The 23500-nt window shown below is 35.5% G+C and overlaps 1 protein-coding gene across 2 annotated transcripts; it reads right to left on the bottom strand.

Annotated features, from left to right (window-relative positions):
- Nucleotides 1-989: 989 nt before the first annotated feature.
- Nucleotides 990-23194, bottom strand: vapal (VAMP (vesicle-associated membrane protein)-associated protein A, like). Of its 2 annotated transcripts, XM_048163200.1 has the most exons (7): nt 22996-23194; nt 9977-10129; nt 6884-6987; nt 6134-6214; nt 4539-4754; nt 1939-2121; nt 990-1748 (listed from the first exon to the last, which is right to left on the bottom strand). In XM_048163200.1, exons 1-7 carry the CDS (start codon nt 23051-23053, stop codon nt 1587-1589), a joined length of 957 nt encoding a protein of 318 aa, XP_048019157.1. In that variant the 5' UTR covers nt 23054-23194; the 3' UTR covers nt 990-1586. The 2 variants fall into 2 exon arrangements, with proteins under 2 accessions (XP_048019157.1, XP_048019158.1); XM_048163201.1 differs by lacking the exon at nt 4539-4754 and having other exon boundaries at nt 22996-23186.
- Nucleotides 23195-23500: the final 306 nt, after the last annotated feature.

Raw genomic sequence — 23500 nt, 5'->3', positions numbered from 1 at the left:
TACAGTGTCTGTATATTAAGATCCACATTTATCAATTTCACACAGACATCGTCCAGGAAAATCTGGATTCATTGTTTATTCATTACATTCTTCAGCAAAGACAATAAATCTGAAACTTGAACACGATTGAGTCTCGAATGGAGATCGACACTAAATATGCCTTTGCTAAAGGAAATATTGGTACTTGAAAGACTAAAAACTTTAGATTTTGTTTTCAGTCTGTAGATGTGCAAAAAAATTACTTTGAAATAAATCCATATGTATTAAAGGGAACATATCATGAAAATCTGACTTTTTCCGTGTTAATAATCGGGTCTCCGGTGCGACCGAAGCGTGAGCTGTTAAAGCTCCGCCCTCTTCTGGAGCAGCAGCTCATTTGCATTTAAAGGGACACACACAAAAACGGCGTGTTTTTGCTCACACCCAAATAGGGGCAAATTTGACAAGCTATAATAAATGATCTGTGGGGGATTTTGAGCTGAAACTTCACAGACACATTCTGGAGACACCAGAGACTGATATTACATCTTGTGAAAGGGGCATTATAGGTCCGCTTTTTATATACGTGCACGATTGATATATTGAAAATGAATGTTAAATTTTTCTTTCTATGCATCAATATGCAATATATAGTCAAACAGTCTATAGATATATTTACAAAAATACTTTTTCACTGCCATTGACGGAACTTTCCGGCTATCCATGTTTTTGCTGTTATACAGTAGGGGGCGCTATTTGATTCACAGAAATGAATCAGTTATGAAAGCATCTAAATACAGTCTTTATGAAACTTAATGGACAAATAATAATCACTGCAATAATCAAGATGCAGCTCAATTTTATTTTACCAGAAAAATCATAGCTAGATACTGTAAAGGTCAGTAACGGTTAAACATACGCAAGCGGATCGGACCAGATTCACGTCGTCTTTCACTGCAGAACTGAAGCACAAGTTTGAGGAATATGACAAATAAAAGACGCACAAAACGTGTATTTTTCCTGTTTATTTCTTCAATGTCGTCTAGTATGAGACAGTAAAGTGAAGACGTCAGTGAACATTTGTGTGGATAAATGCTGTTCAGAGAGAAAGTACATTAATAATATAATTAATAAATGATAATTACAGTAATAAAACAGTCTGCATTGGTATTGTTAGGAACAGAGAAGAAGAACAAATGTACATGGGAAGGAAGGAGGCACCCGTGTCGCTCGGCCGACCGTTGACATCATCAGCACTAACTCACCGTGAAGGGTTAAAATGACATTTACACTTTCAATCGTTTTAGTAAAACTAAATGGAGTTTGGGGGAAGACAACCGCTGCGGTGACATCAGATCCGCCCTCGACCGTCCCGATAAACCAGTTCATGCGCTCCGACATCATCCCTCGACAGGAAACAGCATGTGAACCAAAACAAACAGATGGAGTCGCCGGCCGTCTGTCGGGATGATGACGACGACGATGATGATGATGATGCTGCTGCCGCGTCAACAGAAAGACTCTTTCCCATCAGGCCGTGCGATCGCTCGTTTAGGAACCGTTCGTCAGGCAGTCAAACGCATCAGATCCCCCTCCGCCCGCCGCGCCTACAGGATGAACTTGCCGAGGAAGAATCCGATGAAGATGGCTGCTATGACGACCAGGAGCGAGGGGAGCGAGCTGGCGGTGGACTCTCGTCCAATCAGAGAGCTGGAGTTGGTCGTTGCGTGTTCGCTGCGCTGGAACTTTCTCAGTCTCAAGCCCTCGTCCTGATGAACACAAACAAAACAGCGTCAGTTCATCTGCCAGAGAGATGCATCATGGGATCAGGCCTGTCACATTTCAGTACACAGAAAAATCCCAATCTGAGCCGATTCACGGGAATGAATCAAACCTGTCAGCTCTGAACGCTAGTCTGACACAGTGAGCAAACAGTCGATGTTGCGTCAGCTGACTGACCTTCAGCTGGCGATTCTCCTCGTTCAGCTTGCTGACCTCCGTCTGCAACCGTTTGCACTCCTCCAGAACCTTCTTCCTCTCCGAGTCGTCCAGGGCGGCGCTGATGGGCTTCTGTGCCAGCGGCCCGTCCACTTTAGAGGAGTTGAGCACGGCCGCGGATTTAGCAGCAGCGTCGACGTCGTTCTGGAGGAGAACGGGAACATGAGCCGATAAAGCAGGTCAACTAGAGAGCCGGAGCAAACTTACACGACAAACTGAACATCACCAGATCTCATACTTGAAGTCACACTGTTAATAAAGTCAAAATATTAATATTTGTTAAAAAAATAATGTTTTTAAAAATTTAAAAATACAATATTTCACTGTAAAATAAAAATCTACTAATCTAGTAAAATATAATAATAATAATTATTATTATTATTATAAAATTAAGTTATTTTTTTTTTAATTATAAAAAAATTCATGTTTTAAATCTAGAACTTATGGAAATATAATAAAATAGTTATTAAAATTACAGATTTTAAAAATATTATATTTTACAGTAAAATATTTTTTATTTTTTTAAATCTCGTAAAATAATGTAATACTACATCTAATACTACTAATAATAATTTCAACAGTAACGCCTGAATACATGATTAAGATATTTTAAAAATCTGATTTTTAGAACTGGAAAAGTCATGTAATCTTTTATAAATGGGTGTGATCATATAGAAATATGACTAATAATAATAATAATAATAATAATAACTTTTTATTACTAAATATTAAAGTTTAAAAACAAAACAAGTAGTAATACAATTTCAAATTTTAAATCTAGTATTTAACAAAATAATAATAGAATTTTTATTTTACAGTACTACTATTATGGAACTCTTAATTCCTTCATTTTCAAACATTAAACCATAAAGCTTTTATTTTGGTGGAAAACAGCGAAAATCCCTTAAAGCAGTCGGTTTATAAGACAAAAGAATCGAGTCTGAATCTGCATCTGATCTGTTAAATGTGACTCATGAAGATGTTCCTGAAGAAGCACAACTACAGGATCTGGGAACACTTGAGCCTAAAACACACAGAAACTCCTGAAGATCTCCAGAGACCGATGGAAATCTGTCACCGCCTTACTGAGAGAACAGCCAATGAGGGCCTCGATGACATCACACCACTGACAGGGAGCGGAAGGGCTCAAAAGGGCATTTGCATTGTGGGTAAAAACAGAAGAAATTTAAAATGCAATAAAAAGATCTAGGTTTGCTAGATAAAATATTATTAGTACTACTAAATTAAAAAAATATATAAAAAATACTAAAAACAATAAATATTACTATTGAAATATTTTACTGTAAAATAAAAAATATATATTTAAGAAAATAATTATTTACATTACAACTAAAATTACAATACTAGTATTTATGGTGACATAATTCATTTTCAAATGTTGAAAACCCTAGCCATTATTATTACTATTATTATTATTATTATTACTAAATAAAAATATTAAAAAAATAATAATAATAATTCTACGGTAAAATTACAATACTAATATTTATGGTTGTTGTATTATTTTTCCAAATGTTGAAAATGTTATTATTACCATATAAAAATAACTAATATAAAAAAAGAATTATTACTATTGTATTGCTTAAATATTACTACAATATTACTATTGTAATATTTCACTGTAAAATACAAAATAGCGTATTTAACACAAAATAATACAATTTTCTTTTGCATTACAACTGTAAAATAACAATACTATTATTTATGGTTGACAATTCATTTTTCAAATGCTGAAGATCCTAAATATTATTATCATCAGTACAAAATAAAACTATAAAAACTACGTAAAAAAAAAAAAAAAAAAAAAATAATTACTATTGCAATATTTCACTGTAAAATTAAAAAAATTGAGTATTTAAGAATAATAATTTTATTTATTTTATTTTAAATATTTATGGTTGTTTTAAATCATTTTTAAACCATCAAACTTTTATTTTGACAGAAAGCCCTAAAGGGATAGTTTAATCACTACACTCCAGTTTGTCGTGAACGCGCTCGGGACCGTTTGTCGAGGCTGTGGATTATATAATAATGTTCAGTTTGCGGCACAGAGCGATCATTTCTCTGTGTGTGTTTTTGACTCAAAGTGACTGGCATCATGTGACCACGGTTTCAGCTAAACATCTTCTTTAAAAAAATTTCACCTACATCTCGGATGGCCTGAGGGCGAGTTCATGAACAGCACACTTTCAAATGTGACTCAAACTCATGATCATGTGGACATTTACTGTGAACAGAGGCGGATCACATGTTAGGGTGTGTTCACACTCGTCATGTTCGGTTGGATTAAAAGGTGATGAGACCCAAAGGACAGAATCCTTTTTCTCGTCATAGTCGTGAGTTTGTCCATCACAGGCATCATGTGTCTCGTTTGTCTCTGTGCCTGTAGGTTCAGTGATAAAATTGCCAATCTGAACACTAATCGGACCAGAACTAAATGTTTTTCTTTATTTATTTTCTGGTCCGGACCAAACGAACCGGACTACAAGTGTGAACGCACCCTAAATTAACAGTGCTGACCCTGCTGACCTTTGACCTACCCTACTGAAGACTCTCTGCTCTGAACATGCGTTCTGCCTGCTCTGACCCTCACAGACCTTGACCTCTGACCCTGCAGTCCTGACTTCCTGGACGTCGTTCCGGTTTCTAGCGCCGCCTGCGGTGGGAGGGCGCATGGAGAGAGGCGAGCGGAGCTTTGTCCAGGCCAAAGTCGGAGCGGTACAAATCCAGTGGGATACGTTCCTGGCCTTAGAGCGCTGTGACGCAGCAGCAGAGGTGTGAGGGAAGAAACAGGAAGTAATGTGTGTGTGTGTGTGTGTGTGTGTATTTATTTCAGATTGTAATCGATCCGTATCTCTCCCTCGGCTCTGTTCTGGTGCATCAGTGTTGGTGAAGAGCAGCAGCGTGTGAACCAGTGAAAGAGGGAAACTACATTAATGCTGAAGTGTTTTTACTCCAAACTGAAGAATCTCTCGTTACGGTGAAGGTGCTGTAAGTGATTTCAGGAGTTTCGCTAACTTCAGCCACTCCCACCCTCTGTCCAAAACCCCGCCCTCCAAACACATCAGCCAATCAGAGTTAATCAAGATTTTGAGACCTTTTCTCAGATGTGAGAATATTGTACATCCCTGCATCTCCAACACATTCAAGTGCAAATCTGGTTTACACTGTTCCAAATTATTATGCAAGTGACGTATCAGTAAGATTTCAGTAGAATAAACATTTAGATTTTAGTTTTTCTAAGAAAATGTTTGTTTGTTTATTTATCCATGTCTTTTTAGATAACTGGTATCAATCTCAGACAAAATAATTTGCCAGATCTATGGAAACCCTACTTAGAGGTTGTTCCGCATTATTAAGCAAGTCACAGTTCTCATGCAATATGGGAGGAAGAAAGATCTTTCTGAAGATGAAGAGCATGAAATGGTGCAATGTTGTGCAAAAGGCATGAAAACAACTAATATTGTGTGAAACTGAATGGAGATGATCAAATTATCATAAGATTTGTGAGTGATTTAGAGCACAGGTCTAAAATCTGAATGTTTATTGTACTGAAATCTTACTGATATGTCACTTGCACAATAATTTGGAACGCAGTGTAAAATGCAAGTTTAAAATGTTTTATTCAAGACCAATATATCAATACATGTTGACTGATATGATGTTTAAAGAAAAGCAATAAACAGATTATTGTGCCTATTATATAACTAGTACAAATTATATATTGAATGTGTTAAATAATGTTAATTATAAACAAGCCCAAAACATGATTGATTTGGAACATGCAGCAGTTGCATTTATTTCATTGACTTTTTATATCATAAAATATAATAAAAAATATAATAAAACAATTATAATTCAATTTGATCACATCAAGACCTTAAATGGTGCAACGAAAGAACTTGAACTTAAACTTGATCAAACCAAAGTTCTAGAATTTAATTTTTAAGTTCCTATTCCAGGAAAGAAAAAAAAAAAAAAAATCACTTACAGCACCTTAAAATAAGTGTGAATGTTGTGAGTCGAGCTCTTTCTGTTAGTAAAACACGATTAAAACTCAATTTACAGCAGCAGCAACAGGGTGGAGTAAATCCAGACGCTCTCCTTCACTTCCTGTTCATCTCTCTGTACTCACCACTTTATCGTTTTCAGACGGCAGCTCAAACACGCATCTGAGTTTGGAATCCATGAGCTCATCTGGTTTCGCGTCTTTCCACTGAAACACATGAATAAAACAGGCAATTCATCATCAGACAACCACTAACAGCTGCCACACACACACACACACACACGCACTCACGCACGCACGCACACGCACACTCTCACACACACACACACACACACACTCACACACACACACACTCACACACACACACACACACACACACACACACACACACACACACACACACACACACACACACACACACACACACACACACACACACACACACTCACACACACTCACACTTAAGTTTAATGTCGTGTGGCTCATATTATCCATTTTCTTCAGTTGGTCACCAAGAAACCGATGAATTTGCACCAAAATACCCTAGAGTTTAATTGGACACAAACTTTGACATGCATTTGCACCTCATTTGCACCATTATAGGGCTAGTTGCATTGTTGTCTGTGATGCAATCCAACATGTCGACAGCTGTATTACAAACACTTCCTGTCTTAGACAGGACATGACTCTTAGATAGGATGATTTTGTAAAACACCAGCGAACAACCGCTGCATTATGAACTGAACTATTAATTCATGTCAGGCTAAAACGACTGAAGCTAAAGGGTGTCTGCTGCCATCTGCTGGTGTGAACACGCAGTTACAGCACTGAACAGCAGCTCCACACACACACACACACACACACACACACACTCACCAAGGCTTCTGTGTCTGTGAGGGTTGCAGGGGCGAAGATGGTCTGTACCATGAACTTGTGTTTACTTTTCTCGTTGGGGTCGTAATCAAACGGCTGCAGCATAACTGTGACATAAAGACAAACATGAACACAAACCGAGCAGAAGAAGAGGCATTTCTACACACTTGTGTAACACATGCGGTCTAGAGTCTAATCTGCACATCATTAAATCTAAACATTTTTAGATTATTTTGCAGAAGAAACAGTGAATATTCTAAATATGACAATAGTAAGAGATCACATGACTGACTTTCTTCTGTGGAACATTTTGTTTTCTGTGCAATCATACTGAAGCTGCAACAATAAAGCATCACTTGTATTCTGAACTTCAATGTCAGAAACAGACATTAATATTCATGAGTTTATAAGAGAAGCAGCAACATCTGATTCATGAACGAATCATTCGTTGAGTCTGATCTGTTCAATCACTGGTGAAAACTGTGATTCTGAATGATTCGTTCAATGAAGTTCAACTCACTGAATGAGTTCAGATGCGTGTCTGTTCTTCTCACAAGTCTTGGAATATAAACCATGAGTCACATGAACTACTGTTATGACGCTTCAAACCTTCGGTCAGCATCGTTTGAGACTGACCAGCACATCAAATATTCTGTTTTTGTTTTTACAGGTTTGAAACAACAGCTTTAGAGACTAAATGACAGAAGGGTGAGTCGACTAATAAATCAAAATGTCAAAATCTAATCAAAATCTATATTCTAGTGATGCACCAAGATTATATTTTTACCGAAACCAAAATTAACCCTCTGGAGTCTGAGGCTGATTTGGGGCTTGGAGAAGTTTTGACATGCCCTGACATTTGTGCTTTTTTCAGTTGTTCATAAACATATAAATGACAAAAGTGTCATTACACTGTATTCAGCACAAACTAGGCTACAATAATATGTGAGGAACATGTATGTACATGTTTGTATTTTTGAAGGAATAACATTTATGCGTGGTTATTGAAAAAACTAAAACTTAAGTCACTGAAATAAGGCCAAAAAAAGTATAGTAAATCTGTGTTCACAAGACTTTTGGGTATTGGAGGTTGTAAACTAGAGTTTTTGCTTCAAAATTATGTAAAAATTATGCTGCCTACTCCTTCATATAAAACAATATATTGATTTAGTTTTTGTAAGACACTTTTTGCCAAGAAACACAGTATGCGTGGAGGCGTGAATCACCACTGAATAATGGGCCATTCTCACCTGAGAAGACAAAAGAATTGCATAGTAATGAGCTGAAATGACTTGCATATTAATGAGGCATTTCAGTCAGGTAGGCTGTGAAAAAAACCTTCTGTGATGTCTCAAGCTCATCATGGTATATGAAACATACAGAAAAATATTATTACAATATAAAGTAATGGTTTTATATTATACTTTAAAATATAATGTATTTCTGTGATGCAAAGAGTCTGAATATAGGCTTTTAGTTTAAAAGCATGCACATTTGGAGAAATATTGGATTCTCATATGCTTATGTCAATTTTCTATACAGAGAAGTTATATTTATTTAATATTCATTGTCATTACTATGAGCGCTGGTGTTTTCAATTCATCCTTGAAGTCGGAGGGCGCTCTCTGTGCATTTTTAGTCCACAAATTCATCTAAAAGAAGAAGAGGCTATTCCATGAATGAAGTTTCCAATTCATACTGCAGCCGGAGGGCGCTAAAGAAACAAAAACTCATCTAAAATTCATCTATAGAAGAAAAGAAAACAGGAACTAACTGCATGTCTTCTAGAGCTCCCTAACCATTGCTTTAACATCCAAATAAACACTTTTCAAGACAATAAATACACGATTGAGACGATGAATGCATGTATTGCCTCTGAATTTGCGTCTGAATAGCGCTGGCTCCGTGGGCGTGGCCTCATTAGCGGATAATGAGCTGAATCACGGACTTCTGACATGGCTCTCTTTTCATACAGATTACATAAACACAGAAGGTTTGTTTTCGATTTGACTTCAATGATTTAAAACCTGACATCTTAACGTTTTTTTAGACATAAGTTTAACTTTTCTGTGATTAGTATTCACTAAGTTACAGTTCATTTTCTGAGAACTATCAGATTGGACTTCGTTCAGAGGGAGAGGAGAGATCACGCATCATGTTAGTTTTCTTTATTTTACAAAAAGCACAACATTGTGTTTTTACTCTGAGTGTACACAAATAAAAGAAGATATTCTATAGTTTCAATTGATATATTACTTATGTCTCTATGACAAGAAATGACAGAGTATTTTAAGTCTGTTTTGCTGCAATGTGAAAAAAAACCTGCAAAACGCGCCGGCGCGTTTTCAGACCTCAGAGTGTTAAAGTTTTCATTTAGCCAAAAATTTAAAATGAATATAAGGCAGTTAACATGTTTCCACTCCAATTCCTTATTAAAATGTAAACATTTAAAATCAATCAACATTATTTCAGTATCAGAGTTACTATTATAGTTTTTATTAATATTTTGAACCAGTTTTCAATTTTTATATTTCCATTTTCGTTTTATTTTTTACGTTTATTTATATATAACTTTTAAAAATATAAAAACAAAGTATTTGTTGTGTCTTTTACTGTCTTTTTTCCTCTGATTCTTTCTCTCAAGATGATTTGATTACACCCTATGATGTCATTTAAACCTAGTTTTCTGAACTCGAACTAGACAGTTCGTCCAATTTTCATTAAAACTGGCTCAGATCATCTTCGGATCATGCTGGCGAAAAGTTAAAATAATGAGCAGGTGAAGAGCTCGCCAAACTGGATGCGAGGCAACGCTTCAGTGCATTGAGACGAAAACTGGAACATGTCATGTGATCTGAGGCCACATGCAGCGTTTCGGCACAGCGCCACCTACTGGTCAGGGAAAATGGCTCTTTTTGCTTATAACTTCCCAAAAATCATAAAACTGGTCTCTCTTAATTCAGTGCAGCATTTTTTATGGTTTAATTTCAGTTAACTATCATAACCCTGGCTAACTATAATAAGCCACTATTTTGGCCATGATTTTCAAACCCTTTCAGAAGAACACGAATGTTTTTCCGGGTCACGTGTTCTAACCTGAGATGGTGAGCGTGGCTCCGGGCTCGATGATCCCGCTGTTGGGCCGTACGCAGTATCTGCGCGGCGCTGTGGTCTTCACTTTGAAACATACTTTCCTGTCTGACGGATTCTTTAGCTTCAGGTTAGCAGTGACGACATCTGTGAAAGGACCTGAGAAGAAGAAGAAGAGAACATCATGAGCATTCTCACACAATACGTGACACAAGCGTGGAGAAAACAGAACATCAAACAGAGGCAGAAGAGACTCGAACACAAACACAAAGACTCCGCTGTGCTTCAACCTCACAGACGGACCACTTTATTAAATCATGTAATTGCTCAATTACCATAAAATCACAATTTACTGCCATTTCAAGCAGCACCATTTCTGAGGTCCTTTAAAGAGAGCATCAGTCACTGACCGTCACACCATAAACTCCCACAATCCACCGGGAAAATGCAACGCAACCAATGTTTTTTGGTTTTAGTTTACTATAGTAACCCTGCGGCTGAGTGATGTCATTGTGGCAAATGCAACTTTTATATTTATATCAATCAGGAACACAGTTTAATTACAGCAGTCTGTGGCGTTCGAGGACCTCCTGATTTATTTCAGAGCTGGTTTTACGATCCCGTCTGTGTCACTGCGTTCAGGAGAAACCTTCTTCTGTGCGAAACATATTAGAGGCGTATGATCCATAAATGTGGCAAACATGAAGGCTCAGTAAACGATGTTAAAGATGGCATCAGTGGCATGTGTGTTTGAAGTGCACTAAAGTACAAAGACACAACAGAGACAGTGTCACGGCGTTAGCCGAAGAAATGACATTACCGTCGGTCTGACGGCGCAAGAACACCTTTAATTCAACCTCAGTCTGTGAAACATTACTGTTCAAACAAGCTATTTTAGGAGTACATTTATAAAACTGATAATATTACAGTACTAGCCAAAGTTTGGACACACTTGGCCGAATAAATAAACGCTGAAAAATTATTATTATTATTAAATTTAAATTTATTATTATTATTATTAACATTAATATCATTAATATAAAGAAATAACCTGAATTAAAATATTTTCAATTTAACTATATTTTATTTTAAAAAATCATTCATATATTATTAATTAATATTATTTTAAAATAATTTAAATATATTATAATATATTTAAGATCTTAAGGTAAATTAATATATGATAATTATAATCAATAATTATATTTTTAAATATATTATTATAATTATAATTGACATTAATCATTGATATCTTTAAAAATTAAATATATTAGTATTAATATATTTATTAATTATATTTTAATTAGTGCTGTCAAACGATTAATAGTGATTAATTGCATCCAAAATAAAGGTTTGTATACATAATGTGTGTACTGTTTATATTTATTATGTATATATACATACACACATATATATTTAACAAAAATATACTATATTTATATATAAAATATTTAGATTTATATTTAAATTCTATATAAAAATGTAAATATTTATTAAATAAATACATGTGTGTGTGTTTATATATACATAAATATACACAGTATACACACATATTATGTAAACACAAACCTTTATTTTGGATGTGATTAATCAGGATTATTTTAATGTACGTGAACATATTATTGTAATTAACATTATATTAGTAAATATCTTAAAATAATTTAAATAAATATATATTATATTTTATTATCTTAATGTTAATGAATATAACATTAACATTATTCAAACAAACTAAATTAAAATGCTATAAAAAACATACAATCAAGATGTAAATTTAACATACATTTTTAATTGTCACAACATGAATTGTGGTTAATTATTCAATATTCAAAGGCCCCGTACATAATATAATATTAACAGAACTGGTTTTACATGAAGTTGTTTGATGAATGTCTGGAATCTAGATTGGAGTCAAATATAAAGATCATTTAGTCTAGCGGTTCACTGATAAATCACACACACGATATAATCGTACCATATTTGCATATTTTTAAATCTCAACATTGGCAGACAATCTGTTTGGCTGATAAGGACTTTTATTTTGACAGCGCAGAAGCTTCCATTCGTTTACAGTCTTTATTTTAACAGTTCTGTGACTGTCTAATAATTTAAAAGCAAACGCTAAAAAACTTTCTTCTTATACTGTCTGCATTCAGCAAATACGCATTTTAAACAAGTCTTTGTATCTAATAAACATTTAATGCTACGAGCATCAGCGAATCCACATCTTCTGAGATAAAATGTGTGAACGAGTTATTTTTAAATTAAAAGTGTGTTTTCATATAAGTCTATGAGCTTCACATTGGCCATCAGAATTCAGATGGAAATGCTGGTTTATATGCCAACATCAGGACATTTAGGTACAACAAGCATCTCTCCTCAAATCAAATCCCGCTTCAGCTCTTCCGATGGTCTTTTGGATCAGATGAACGGAGATGATGTGCAATTAGCCTTCAAAACTCAGGATCTTATGACCGAGCATGTCACATATTAGTGGATTAGAGGAGTCCTGCAGGATCAAGAGAAGGAATGGATTTATTTTTGTAAACACGGTCCAGAGCACCAGATGCTCGACCTTGAAAATTAGCTTCTGCTGAACTTGTGAGAACAAGGATTGTTGTGTGCAACATGAGAACGAAATAAACTCACATCAGATAACATTAGAGAGCATCGGAGGGAATCATATGAGCTTCCAGCTATGAGAGGGATGAGAGAGAAATCAAATCAGCAGGAAAAACGGCGTGACTTCAGGTCAAACATATGAACATTCACGTATCACACTCAACTGATTTCTCTCTGATGCCAGATTTGTGTTTGTCTGCTGTACAGTACAGCCGTTTCAGCTCAACGACGGTCATGACGGAGCAACAGTTTGCTAAGTGAGTTAATTAAGAGGTCATAACTTGAACATTAGACCTGAACACATCTGACCTTAAGGCAGGACACTACAGATAAAATCAGTGTTTTTCATGCAATGGTCAATTTTGCTTCCTTAACATGTCTTCTTTCAGACTAGTGGAAAGAAAACATCCAAATACAAACATATAAACACTGATGTCTGCGGCAGCGATCAAAACCAATCCACATCAGTAACGAAACAAGTCTTTATGAGGGATTCACTGAATCATTCATTTAAAAGACACTGATTCATCCAGTAATGAAACAACCCTGCGTCCCAATGTCCATACTAACCATCCTAAACAGTACAGGTGCTGGTCATATAATTAGAATATCATTAAAAAGTTAATTTTTTATTGTAAATTATTTAAAAAAAAAAAATGAAACTTTCATATATTCTAGATTCCCTACATGTAAAGTAAAACATTTCAAACATTTTTTTTTTTTTTTTAAATTTTGATGATTAGAGCGTACAGCTCATGAAAGTCCAAAATCCAGTATTTCAAAATATTAGAATATTTCCTAAGATCAATCAAAAAATTGATTTTCAAAACAGAAAAGTTCAAGTTCTTTAAAGTATGTTCATTTGTACACTCAATACTTGGTCGGCAGCACATATTACAGCAAATGACTTGCTCCTAGCACAAATTACAGCATCAGTGAAGTATGGAAGTGATCAGCCTGTGGCACTGCTGAGGCACTATTGAGCCTTCAGATCATCTGTATATTGTTGGATCGACTGTTTCTCATCTTTCTCTTGAAAATATCCCATAGATTCAGGGGTCAGGCATGTTGGCTGGCCAATAAAACACAGTAATATCATGGTCAGCAAACCACTTGGAAGTGGTTTTTGCACTGTGGGCAGGTGCTAAAGTCCTGCTGGAAAAGGAAATCAGCATCTCCATAAAGCTTGTCAGCAGATGGAAGCATAAAGCGCTCCAAAATCTCCTGGAAGATGGCTGCATTGACTTTGCACTTGATAAAACACAATGGACCAACACCAGCAGACGTCACGGCCCCCAAATCATTACTGACTTCAGAAAATTCCCACTAGACTTCAAGCAGCTTGGATTCTGTGCCTCTCCAGTCTTCCTTCAGACTCTGTGACCATGATTTCAACATGAAATGCAAAATGTACTTTTATCTGAAAAGAGGACTTTCGACCACTGTTCACTGTCCAGTTCTTTTTCTCCTTAGCCCAGGTAAGATGCTTCTGACGTTGTTTCTGTTTCAGAAGTGGCTTGGTAGTCCTTTTCCTGAAGATGTCTGAGTGTGGTGGCTCTTGATGCGCTGACTCCGGCTTCATTTGACTCATTGTGAAGCTCTCCCAAGTGTTTGAATCGGCTTTACTTGACAGTATTCTCAAGCTTGTGGTCATCCTGTTGCTTGTGCACCTTTGCCTACACAATTTCTTCCTTCCAGTCAACTTTGCATTTAATATGCTTTGATACATCACTCTGTAAACAGCCACCACATTCAGTAATGACCTTCTGTGACTTACACTCTTTGTGGAGGGTGTCAATGATTGTCTCCTGGACCATTGCCAAGTCAGCAGTCTTCCCCATTAGTGTGGTTTCAAAGAACAAGAGATACCCGGAATTTATACTGTAGGGATGATCAATTAATGAAACTCAAATATAAATATTCTAATATTCTGAGATACTGGATTTTGGACTTTCATTAGCTGTACGCTCTAATCAACAAATTAAAAAAAAAAAAAAAAAAAAAAAAACTTTTGAAATGTTTTACTTTACATGTAGGGAATCTAGAATAAATGAAATAGGGCTGCACGATTTGGGGAAAATGTCATATTGCGATTATTGAGGTCAATATTGCGATTGCGATTTGCGATAGCGATATAATAAACAAATAGTATCATGAGTCATCTTGCTTGGTTCTCAATGGAAATACACACACAGATTACTGATAATGCTGAAATGTGTATTTCTCAACTCAAACTAGCAACAACAGCAAACAAATGTACAGCGTTTTCAAATTAAAATATTTTTATGAAATGAAATAACATCTTTGCATTACTGCAAACTTGTTATAATCCCATTTAAGATATTTGTTTCTTTACTAATCTGTAGTGGTTTCAACGGATCACAAAACTCACGGTTCGGATCACATCACGGTTATGACATCACAGATCGGATAAAAAATTGGATGGGGGTAACTTAACTTTGCATTTATTACTTAGCCCACTTAAACTATTCTGATACCATAGCATAAACTGCTAGCCTAAATAATACATTATTAAAGGCAAGTGAACAGACTGTAAAAAGAACAAATACTGTACACCAATTACAACAAGCATAGATAAATACTACATAAAGTCTAGCTAAGGTCTAACTGTAGTATTAATTTTCATGCACAGAAATGTAATAATTAAATGTAAAATGACACTGTTCATTGTATAAATTTAATATAGATTAATCTTTGTTAAAGCTGTGTTTTGTTGTTTGATTTACATGACAGACAACAGCAGGTATTTATAGGTTGCTGTCACTTTAAGAGTAAGACATGCACGCACACATCGGACAGATATACATCCGAATTCTCACCTCGTTCAATTAAGACATAACTGAATGTGTTTACATGAATACTTGCTGAGAGGGGTATTTTGACTGACATAATGCGTGTATGTGACCATCCAAGTGCACTGAGGACGCGAAAGAGAAATCAATTTGGAGTTCGCGAGCTATAACGCGCCTCTCTCTCTCTGTGCGCGCGAGCCTTGTATGTATGTGCGTCATGTGCGCACCGATAACAGCGCTGCGTGCGATACCGAATTAAATCCTCTTTCCTCTTCAACCACTACTAATCTGGGTTTATAATCTTATAGCCAAAATATCGCCATATAACAGAGGTAGCGTTTTTTCTTGCCACCAGTTCAGTGACCGTTTGCTCCGCATCCATCTTTACCCGTTCTCTGCGCTGCACACCGGAAAAGTCATGACCGTGCGCGTCACACGTGACACTGCCTAAACTGAAACTGACTGGTCTTCTTTTTATTAGCGGTGTATAAAATGGGCAAACAGCTCTCAGATAATGGGTTGTTGTGTCCACACATGTATTTTTTTATTTATTTATTAACTTATTATTATTTTATTTCATAAAATCGCAGCATTTTGCGTCATATAATCGCACAAGCTTGACATCGCGATTGCGATTGCGATATGATTAATCGTAAAGCTCTAAAATGAAAGTTTTATTTTTTAAAATAATTTATAATAAAAAAAATGAACTTTTTCAAGATATTCTAATTATATGACCAGCACCTGTATGTGAGATTAAAATAAGTGTGTCCCAAAGCATAGTATGTTGAAAAGAGTATGCCGAAAGTCCCCGGATGGTCTACTGCTTCCGGTATATTTTCGAAGTGTGGATCCGCGCACACTATAAAGGCTAATAAAATACTATGGCGGACGGATATGCGCGAGTGACTATAATAACAAGTTTAACCTGATAAAAAAAATATTTATTTAATGTTAACCGTGTTATATTTCATCTGCAATAACAATGTGGACTTTTATAAAGATCCCTTAACTTTTAAATGCATCATTATGCATTAACATGAGGACAGTTCTCCGCATGAAAGACCCGCGACTGCAGATCACCGCGCTACTGCATTTCTCTCCGACACGGTAGGAAATTAAATGAAATGTCGAGGATGTAAGATGATTGACAGGTCAGTTTATGGTGACAGGATATGACAGAGAGCAAAGACGCAATTGTATGATGTGATAGTGTGTCCCAAAGCTTGTCTACTCTTTTGCTACACACTCAAAACACTGTACTTTTTGTTCACAGAAAGATACTTTTAGACACTAGATCACACAGCACAGTCTTTATGAGTGAGTCGTTGAATCATTCATTCAAAAATGCCGATTCATCCAGTAATAAAACAAGTATTAGGCTTGTTCGAGACGCATCAGCACGGCGCAGATTGTTCGGCGTATGACATCAAAGAACCGCGAGAGCGACTGGAGAGCATGTGACTCGAACAAGTCATTGAATCATTCATTCAAGAGATTTGTTAAAAAAAACAAAAAACACTGATTCATTCATAATGAAACAAGTCTTTATGAGTGATGAATTGTGATCTCGTGATTTTAAACAACAACAAAAAAAAAAATGCGATTCTTTTTTTTATATAGAATCGTGCAGCTCTATCAATATTCTGAAGGTTTGTTTATCGTTTGTCTAATTTATACATTTTATTCCTAAAAACATGGTGAAAATGTATTTTTTCTGGCTGTTGACAGCATTTTCTGATTTATATGCAAAATCCCCTTTCTCAACTTTAACTCTAATATGTCAACAAAAATAAAACCGGGCTTTATCCAATGTTCACATTTCTAGAAAGGTATGCAAATTAGAGGTGTGCACAAATAGCCAAATATTCGACCTGTAATTAATATACGAAAAATAAAAATACTATTCGAAATTTACTATGTTGCTAAATGCAGTGAATCCATGATAAAGCACTAAAACTCGCAGTTATAACTATATGCACCAGGTGGCGCTGTGGAGCACGTTTAACAAGTTTATTTTATTTGATCATAACAATGTTGTCGTCTGCCTCGCGAAGTTTGGAATTACTTGGATGAAACAAAATGTAATTACTTTTGATCAAATGATTTAATGAAACCGAGTTATCATAATATCACCACCATAATGAGAAAGCACAGGAAATCAAAACACCAGAGAGGAAAGACAGCTGTCCATCACTGCATTCACGACAGGTAAGCAGCTGTACCCCCGTGAGCAAAATGATTTTGAGACATATGCTTCCTTTAAGTTTCGTCGAGGGAGATAAATTTACGAAGAGAAAACACAGTGCTATTGTTAGAAACTTAGCTTAGCATAGCGTTATGTATTATCGTTATCTTTGTTTCGTCAGCGCAGCTCGTTTTCTCACCCGAGCATGTGGATATTGTTGTTTTTCTCAACATGAACATGTGAAACAATATGAACACGATACGAGTGTATTATGTACGTTTTGTACGATAACTGGTGCTGTCTGCTTTATTAGCGTTTTTCCCGTTCGCACTGCTTGAGTTTAAATGCTTTTGTTCTTTGTATTTTTATTTTTTTTTTGCACATCTTGTTTAATGCTTTGAACTAAAAGAAACGTAAGCTTGTTCAGAAATGGTTACAAAATCTTGATGAATTAAAAAAAATAACATCATTTAAATAAACAAATATTCGTTTTTTACGAGCCCAAATATTCGAATACAATATTTTGGAAAAATGCCCATCACTAATGCAAATGCATATTATTTAATTAGATAATGCCTCATTTGCATATATAACCATAACATTTCAGAAAACCTGCAATACAAAACAATTGTCTTAATGTGCTGTGATTAATCAACTGAGGAACGCATGTTAGTCGATATCTATTAGTTTACATGACGCACTTGGGAAAGGTCAGTTTCTACTGTAAATGTCCATTTCAAGGGCATCACTTCAGCTGCACACGTGAAGACCAACCGAACACATGATTTCTGCAGATAAACAGATATTTACTGCATGGCTTCCTCTAACACAGAGACGCCAAACTGGGACTGCTGAATGGAGCATTAGGAAAATTTAATTGTGAAATTTTGCCTCAAAAACATCTGCATCATGAGAACGCGAAAGACTTCTTACATAAATCAAAGAGACGAGGTGAAAGAAAGTTCACTGCTAGTCAGACATTTTCCATCTCATGGTTTGGACACACGTCACTCACAGAATAAAGGGGCGGGGCCTGGTTGAGTTCGTTAGTAGTGTGTTATGGAAAGGGGCGGGACATTTCCCAAACACACTCAAGGCACTTGACCAATCAGAACACTGCTGAAGTCAGTGTAGACAGCATCAGTCATTATAATGACTTTGATTTGCTTTTGACGCTCACATCCAAAAGACTGAACGCCAGTGGGCGGGGCCTATGGTGCGATGATGTATAACTATTGGTTGATGCTCTGGAGATAATCATATGCAAATATATTTGCCCGTGTGATGTCACAGATCCCGCAATATCAAAACAAACCATTTTTGGAGCTTGATTAAATAAATGCTTTGTTTATAAAGAGGAAAACTTGCAGGATATTTTAATGGTACAAAGATGATCATGTGTCAGAAGATCAAGACATTTCTCATGTCAATTTATAGGCCATTTACAATATATTAATTTCTGACCCCGTTTTACAATTTATGGGTTAAACTAAATCACTGTGGAGAAGAGAAACGGGAGGGAGACTGAAGCGTAGAGAGACGGTGAAACGGGAATCCCGTCAGGAGTGTGAGAAGCAGGGCAGCTGTATTTAGATCAGGGTTCCTCTTCCTGTCACCTCATTTATTTATTGGGTTACAGACCCATCCAGAACATCAACACGTCTTGCTTTCTGAGGCCGGGCAGGACAACATGAAACCACCTCTGGGGTTTGACTGGATCCTTTCTAAGCTTGATTCCACCACGGAATAATAAATAAAAAAAATCTGATTGAAACTTTTTAATCTCGTAATTACGAGTTTATATCTTGTGTCTCAGAATCGTGAGATATAAACTCAAAATTGTTAGTTTTTTTTACAGTTTTTCACCATATATAGAAAGGAAACACACCACTAACAGGCGTTTACATGCAAAATTACAATATTTTGACAAAGAACACAGAGACGTGAGATCTCATTAACAAACACTAAAAAAAATCTACATGAATCAGAACTGCTTGATTCTGGATAAATTGAGAATCACATTTTTTTGTTTAAAAATAGAGATGACGATTCTGAATAAACAACTAAACAAAATAACATGTAATTTACTAGAGCTTCAGACAAAATATTAACCGCTGCAGTCTATTTAAAAACACTTCATTTGAATCACCTGTTTATTTTTAATAGATTTGAATGAATGATTCAACGACTCACTCATAGACTTCACTGGATGAATCAGTGTTTTTGAACAAATCTCTTGAATAAATGATTCAATGACAAATAGATATTTTTTTGTAACAGTCACTTGTCGCCACCTACTGGTGTAGCGGTGTAATTGCTCTCTCTGTATCAGCGGCGGCGCAGGTCTGAACGTTCGCTGTGATCGCACTCGTCAAAGACAGGAGAATCACTGAAACTAAACTAAATACTCATGACTCAAAACAATAAAAAAATGAAAACACAAATGATAATAAAATAATTATTTTGTCTTTGCTGTGGTATGAAATTGGCATTAAGAATAACGCAATTCTACAGGTATTACTATGAAGTCTTGACGACCCTAGACGACACGACAGCACCTCTACCAGAGCAGAGGAAGTTCAGGACACAGAGAGGAATAAATACAGATCTGTTTCTAATCATCATCTCATGCTGCCACTTACTGTCAGGAGAACTTGTCCAAAAAACATGATTAAGATCCTGAACAGTCGATCCAGCCACACATCACAGTCCCTGATGTCCTTTATCTCAGGTACCATAACCCTACCAAAGCCTCCGGGACAGTCCGACATTTTCATGCAGGACAATTATTAAGATTCTAATAAACCAGCTACAGTTCAAAAGAAATTAATATTTTAACTCAGCAAGAACTCATTAAATTGATCAAAATTGACATTTATTAATGTTACAGAAGATTCTATTTCAAATAAATGCTGTTCTTTTGAACTTTCTATTTATCAAAGAATCCTAAAAATTTAAATGTATGACGGTTTCCCCAAAAATATGACTGTTTTCAACACTGATAATAATCATAAATGTTTCTTGAGCATCAAATCATCATATTAGAATGATTTCTGAAGGATCATGTGACACTGAAGACTGGAGTAATGATGCTGAAAATCAGCTTTGATCACAGGATATAAATTACACTTTACTATATATTCACATAGAAAACAGCTGATTTACATTATAATAATATTTCACAATATTACTGTAATTCTGATCAAATAAATGAACACTTGGTGAGCAGAAGAGACTTCTTTTAAAAATTAGCCTATTGAAAATAAGTAAACAGTCAATAATAAGATAAAATTGAACGTTAACTTTGGTGTTTAAAGAAGGAGCAGAAGCACACTATGTTTTATCTCGATTATTGTATTTTCATAATAATTGCAAGGCAAAATTGAAACTCAGTTTATATTAATACGCTTTATACGTTTGCTGCAAAAAAAATGTTGTTCTATTCATTATAATACTGTAGTGTGTATTATTTATTCGTTTATTTTCATCTTTTTATTTATTTTTAATGTAACTTGTAATTCATTTTATCTGTTATCTGTTAATTATACATTTTATTCATTTATTAATATCAAATTTGTATTTTAATTATTTATTTTAATCTTTTTATTATTCATTAGAATCGTATTATTTATTTATTTTTACACTGTTTTTCCGTCAGACATTTAGAATATTATAATTAATATAAATATATCTGAAATATTATTTGGAAGTATTATTTATCATTTATATTTATTTATTTATATGTTTATTTTCTCAAGCATGCTATTTTTAATTCCTATGCAACTGTTGTAATTATCTTTATTATTTTAATTACTTTTATGTAAAACACTTTGATTTGAAATGTGCTATAGAAATAAACTTGCCTTGCCTATATTTAAGTTATTTTATGTTCTTTCTTACTCATTAAAAGTACCATTATAGTACTGTTTATTCATTTATTTACTTATTTTAATCTAATTTATATTTATTTATTTTTGGGTCATTTACTAATTTATTTGATTATTTAATCAAATGTTTGATTATTTATTTATTTTTCTCTTTTTTATTATTTATTTATATTTAGTTTATTACACTTTTTCTGTAAACATTTCCACATACTTTTTTGTTCCTGGACCCCAGTTTGAAAATTCCTGCACTAAATCACGTCAGAATTACCAAACATACAAACAGTGTTGAGTTTTTCACCACTAACAAGTCAATTTAATTGAGTTTTGCATGAGCTGAAAACTCATCACAGAACATCCTACGCCATAAAAGCCTCCTGAAATATGCAGGGAAAGACATCAGGCGTATCACAGCACTGGTTACTCATTTATCAGGACGCCCTCAGAGAACACACACAGAAGCAGCAGAATCCCGCCGTCCGCTGCAAATACTCACAAATAAAAGTCCTCCTTCATGAAACGCTTCATTTCGTCCCTCTGAACTCTAATATCATGTTTATTAGGCAAGCACTGGAGCAGATACGACGCTACATAATGATAATAATTCATTACCAAACTACACAAACTCACCGTGGTGTTATTACCACTTGCACAAAACTACCGTACAGTGATGATATCATGGTACTTTGAGATATACCACGGTATTTACAGTTACTCTAATGCGAGGGTTTTCAAACAGGGGTGTAAAATAAATAAGAAAATAAATATTTAAAAAAAAGATCAAACATAAATAAGACTCAAATAAATAATTTATATTAATGGATTAAGTTAGATTAAAATAAATAGAAACTGATGAATATAAATAAGGAAAAAGTAGATTCAATAAACAAATAAATAATACATTTAACAGTACATTCCTATAGTGAGTAGAAAAATATTTAGTTTGATGTTTATAATAGATTTCAGGATCTAAAAAATTGGCAAATAAAGCACTGCGAGAGTAACATGGTAAAGCTAATGTACTTTGAGATATTTATAATGAAATTCATTCACTGCTCCATAAGGAAGTACCATGGTACAGTCCAAAATAAACATGGCAGTACCATGATACCTGAAGTGTGAATTCACTTACAAAACGTTTCTGAAAGAACTATATATGTACTATAGTAAACAGAATTCAATACTATTATTACCTGATATATGAGGTACAGTCACAGTACTTTATTTTGAGGATTTTTCTTTATTAACGCATCCACGTAAGCACTGGACCGCTGCATTTCTGCATTTTACCCCATAAATGACACCCAGCCCCGCCACACAACTCCGAACCGACACCAGCTCCGTGTCGCCTCCCTGCGACTGTGTGTTGTGAGGCCGGGGCGCGCGGGCAGGAGAGTCCGCTTGTCAGTTACTCGAGCTCGGGGATCCGACGCGGCCCGCACCGCCTACCTGTGTTATGGCGAGACAAACCCGCTTACACTTCACAGAACCTGCTGAATGTCCGCGTTACTCCCTTACCTTTGAACTTCAGGTCGTTTGCGGGCTCTAGGATGAGGATCTGCTCCAGTTTGGACATGTTTTGGCCGGGAGGTGACGCTCGGTTCCGGAGGGCAGCTGACAGCAGCGCGGTCAATCCGAAACCTTCACTGAGTCACTCAGAGAGCGCGGCGCGGGAGTGCGCAGCGCGTTCCCACGTGTGCGCGCGGGGCGGTCTGCGCGCGTGTTCTTGGAAGAGCTCCATCGTTTTTTTAGCTAAACTCGATTTATTAGTTCTATATTGGTAAATAAATTCAATACAAGCTGTAATCTCTGCCCCGTGCACTCTGTACCCAAAACATTATCCCAGTTATACGTTTGGAAAGTCGAAATTATGACATCGTAAATCATAATTGAGAATAAAAGTCACAATTATGACATAAAAAGTAAAAATTATGGCATAATAAGTCATAATATTAAGTAATAATACGGCTTTTATGGCATAATTTCGTAATTATGATTTAAAGCATGATTTTTTTTTTTAAGT

Source organism: Megalobrama amblycephala, linkage group LG17, assembly GCF_018812025.1.
Source record: "Megalobrama amblycephala isolate DHTTF-2021 linkage group LG17, ASM1881202v1, whole genome shotgun sequence".
NCBI classification, from domain to species: domain Eukaryota; kingdom Metazoa; phylum Chordata; class Actinopteri; order Cypriniformes; family Xenocyprididae; genus Megalobrama; species Megalobrama amblycephala.
Note: the sequence above shows the minus strand (reverse complement) of the source record. Positions and strands in the feature narration are given on the sequence as shown.

Bases quoted from the DNA above. Each gene is read 5' to 3' on its own strand.
- vapal (XM_048163200.1), bottom strand. From the start codon at position 23,053: ATGTCCAAACTGGAGCAGATCCTCATCCTAGAGCCCGCAAACGACCTG. The intron at 10,130-22,995 runs GTAAGGGAGTAA...TCTTCTTCTCAG, and splicing joins AAACGACCTGAAGTTCAAAG to GTCCTTTCACAGATGTCGTC. The intron at 4,755-6,133 runs GTGAGTACAGAG...GCTGCGTCACAG, and splicing joins CGTCTGAAAACGATAAAGTG to CGCTCTAAGGCCAGGAACGT.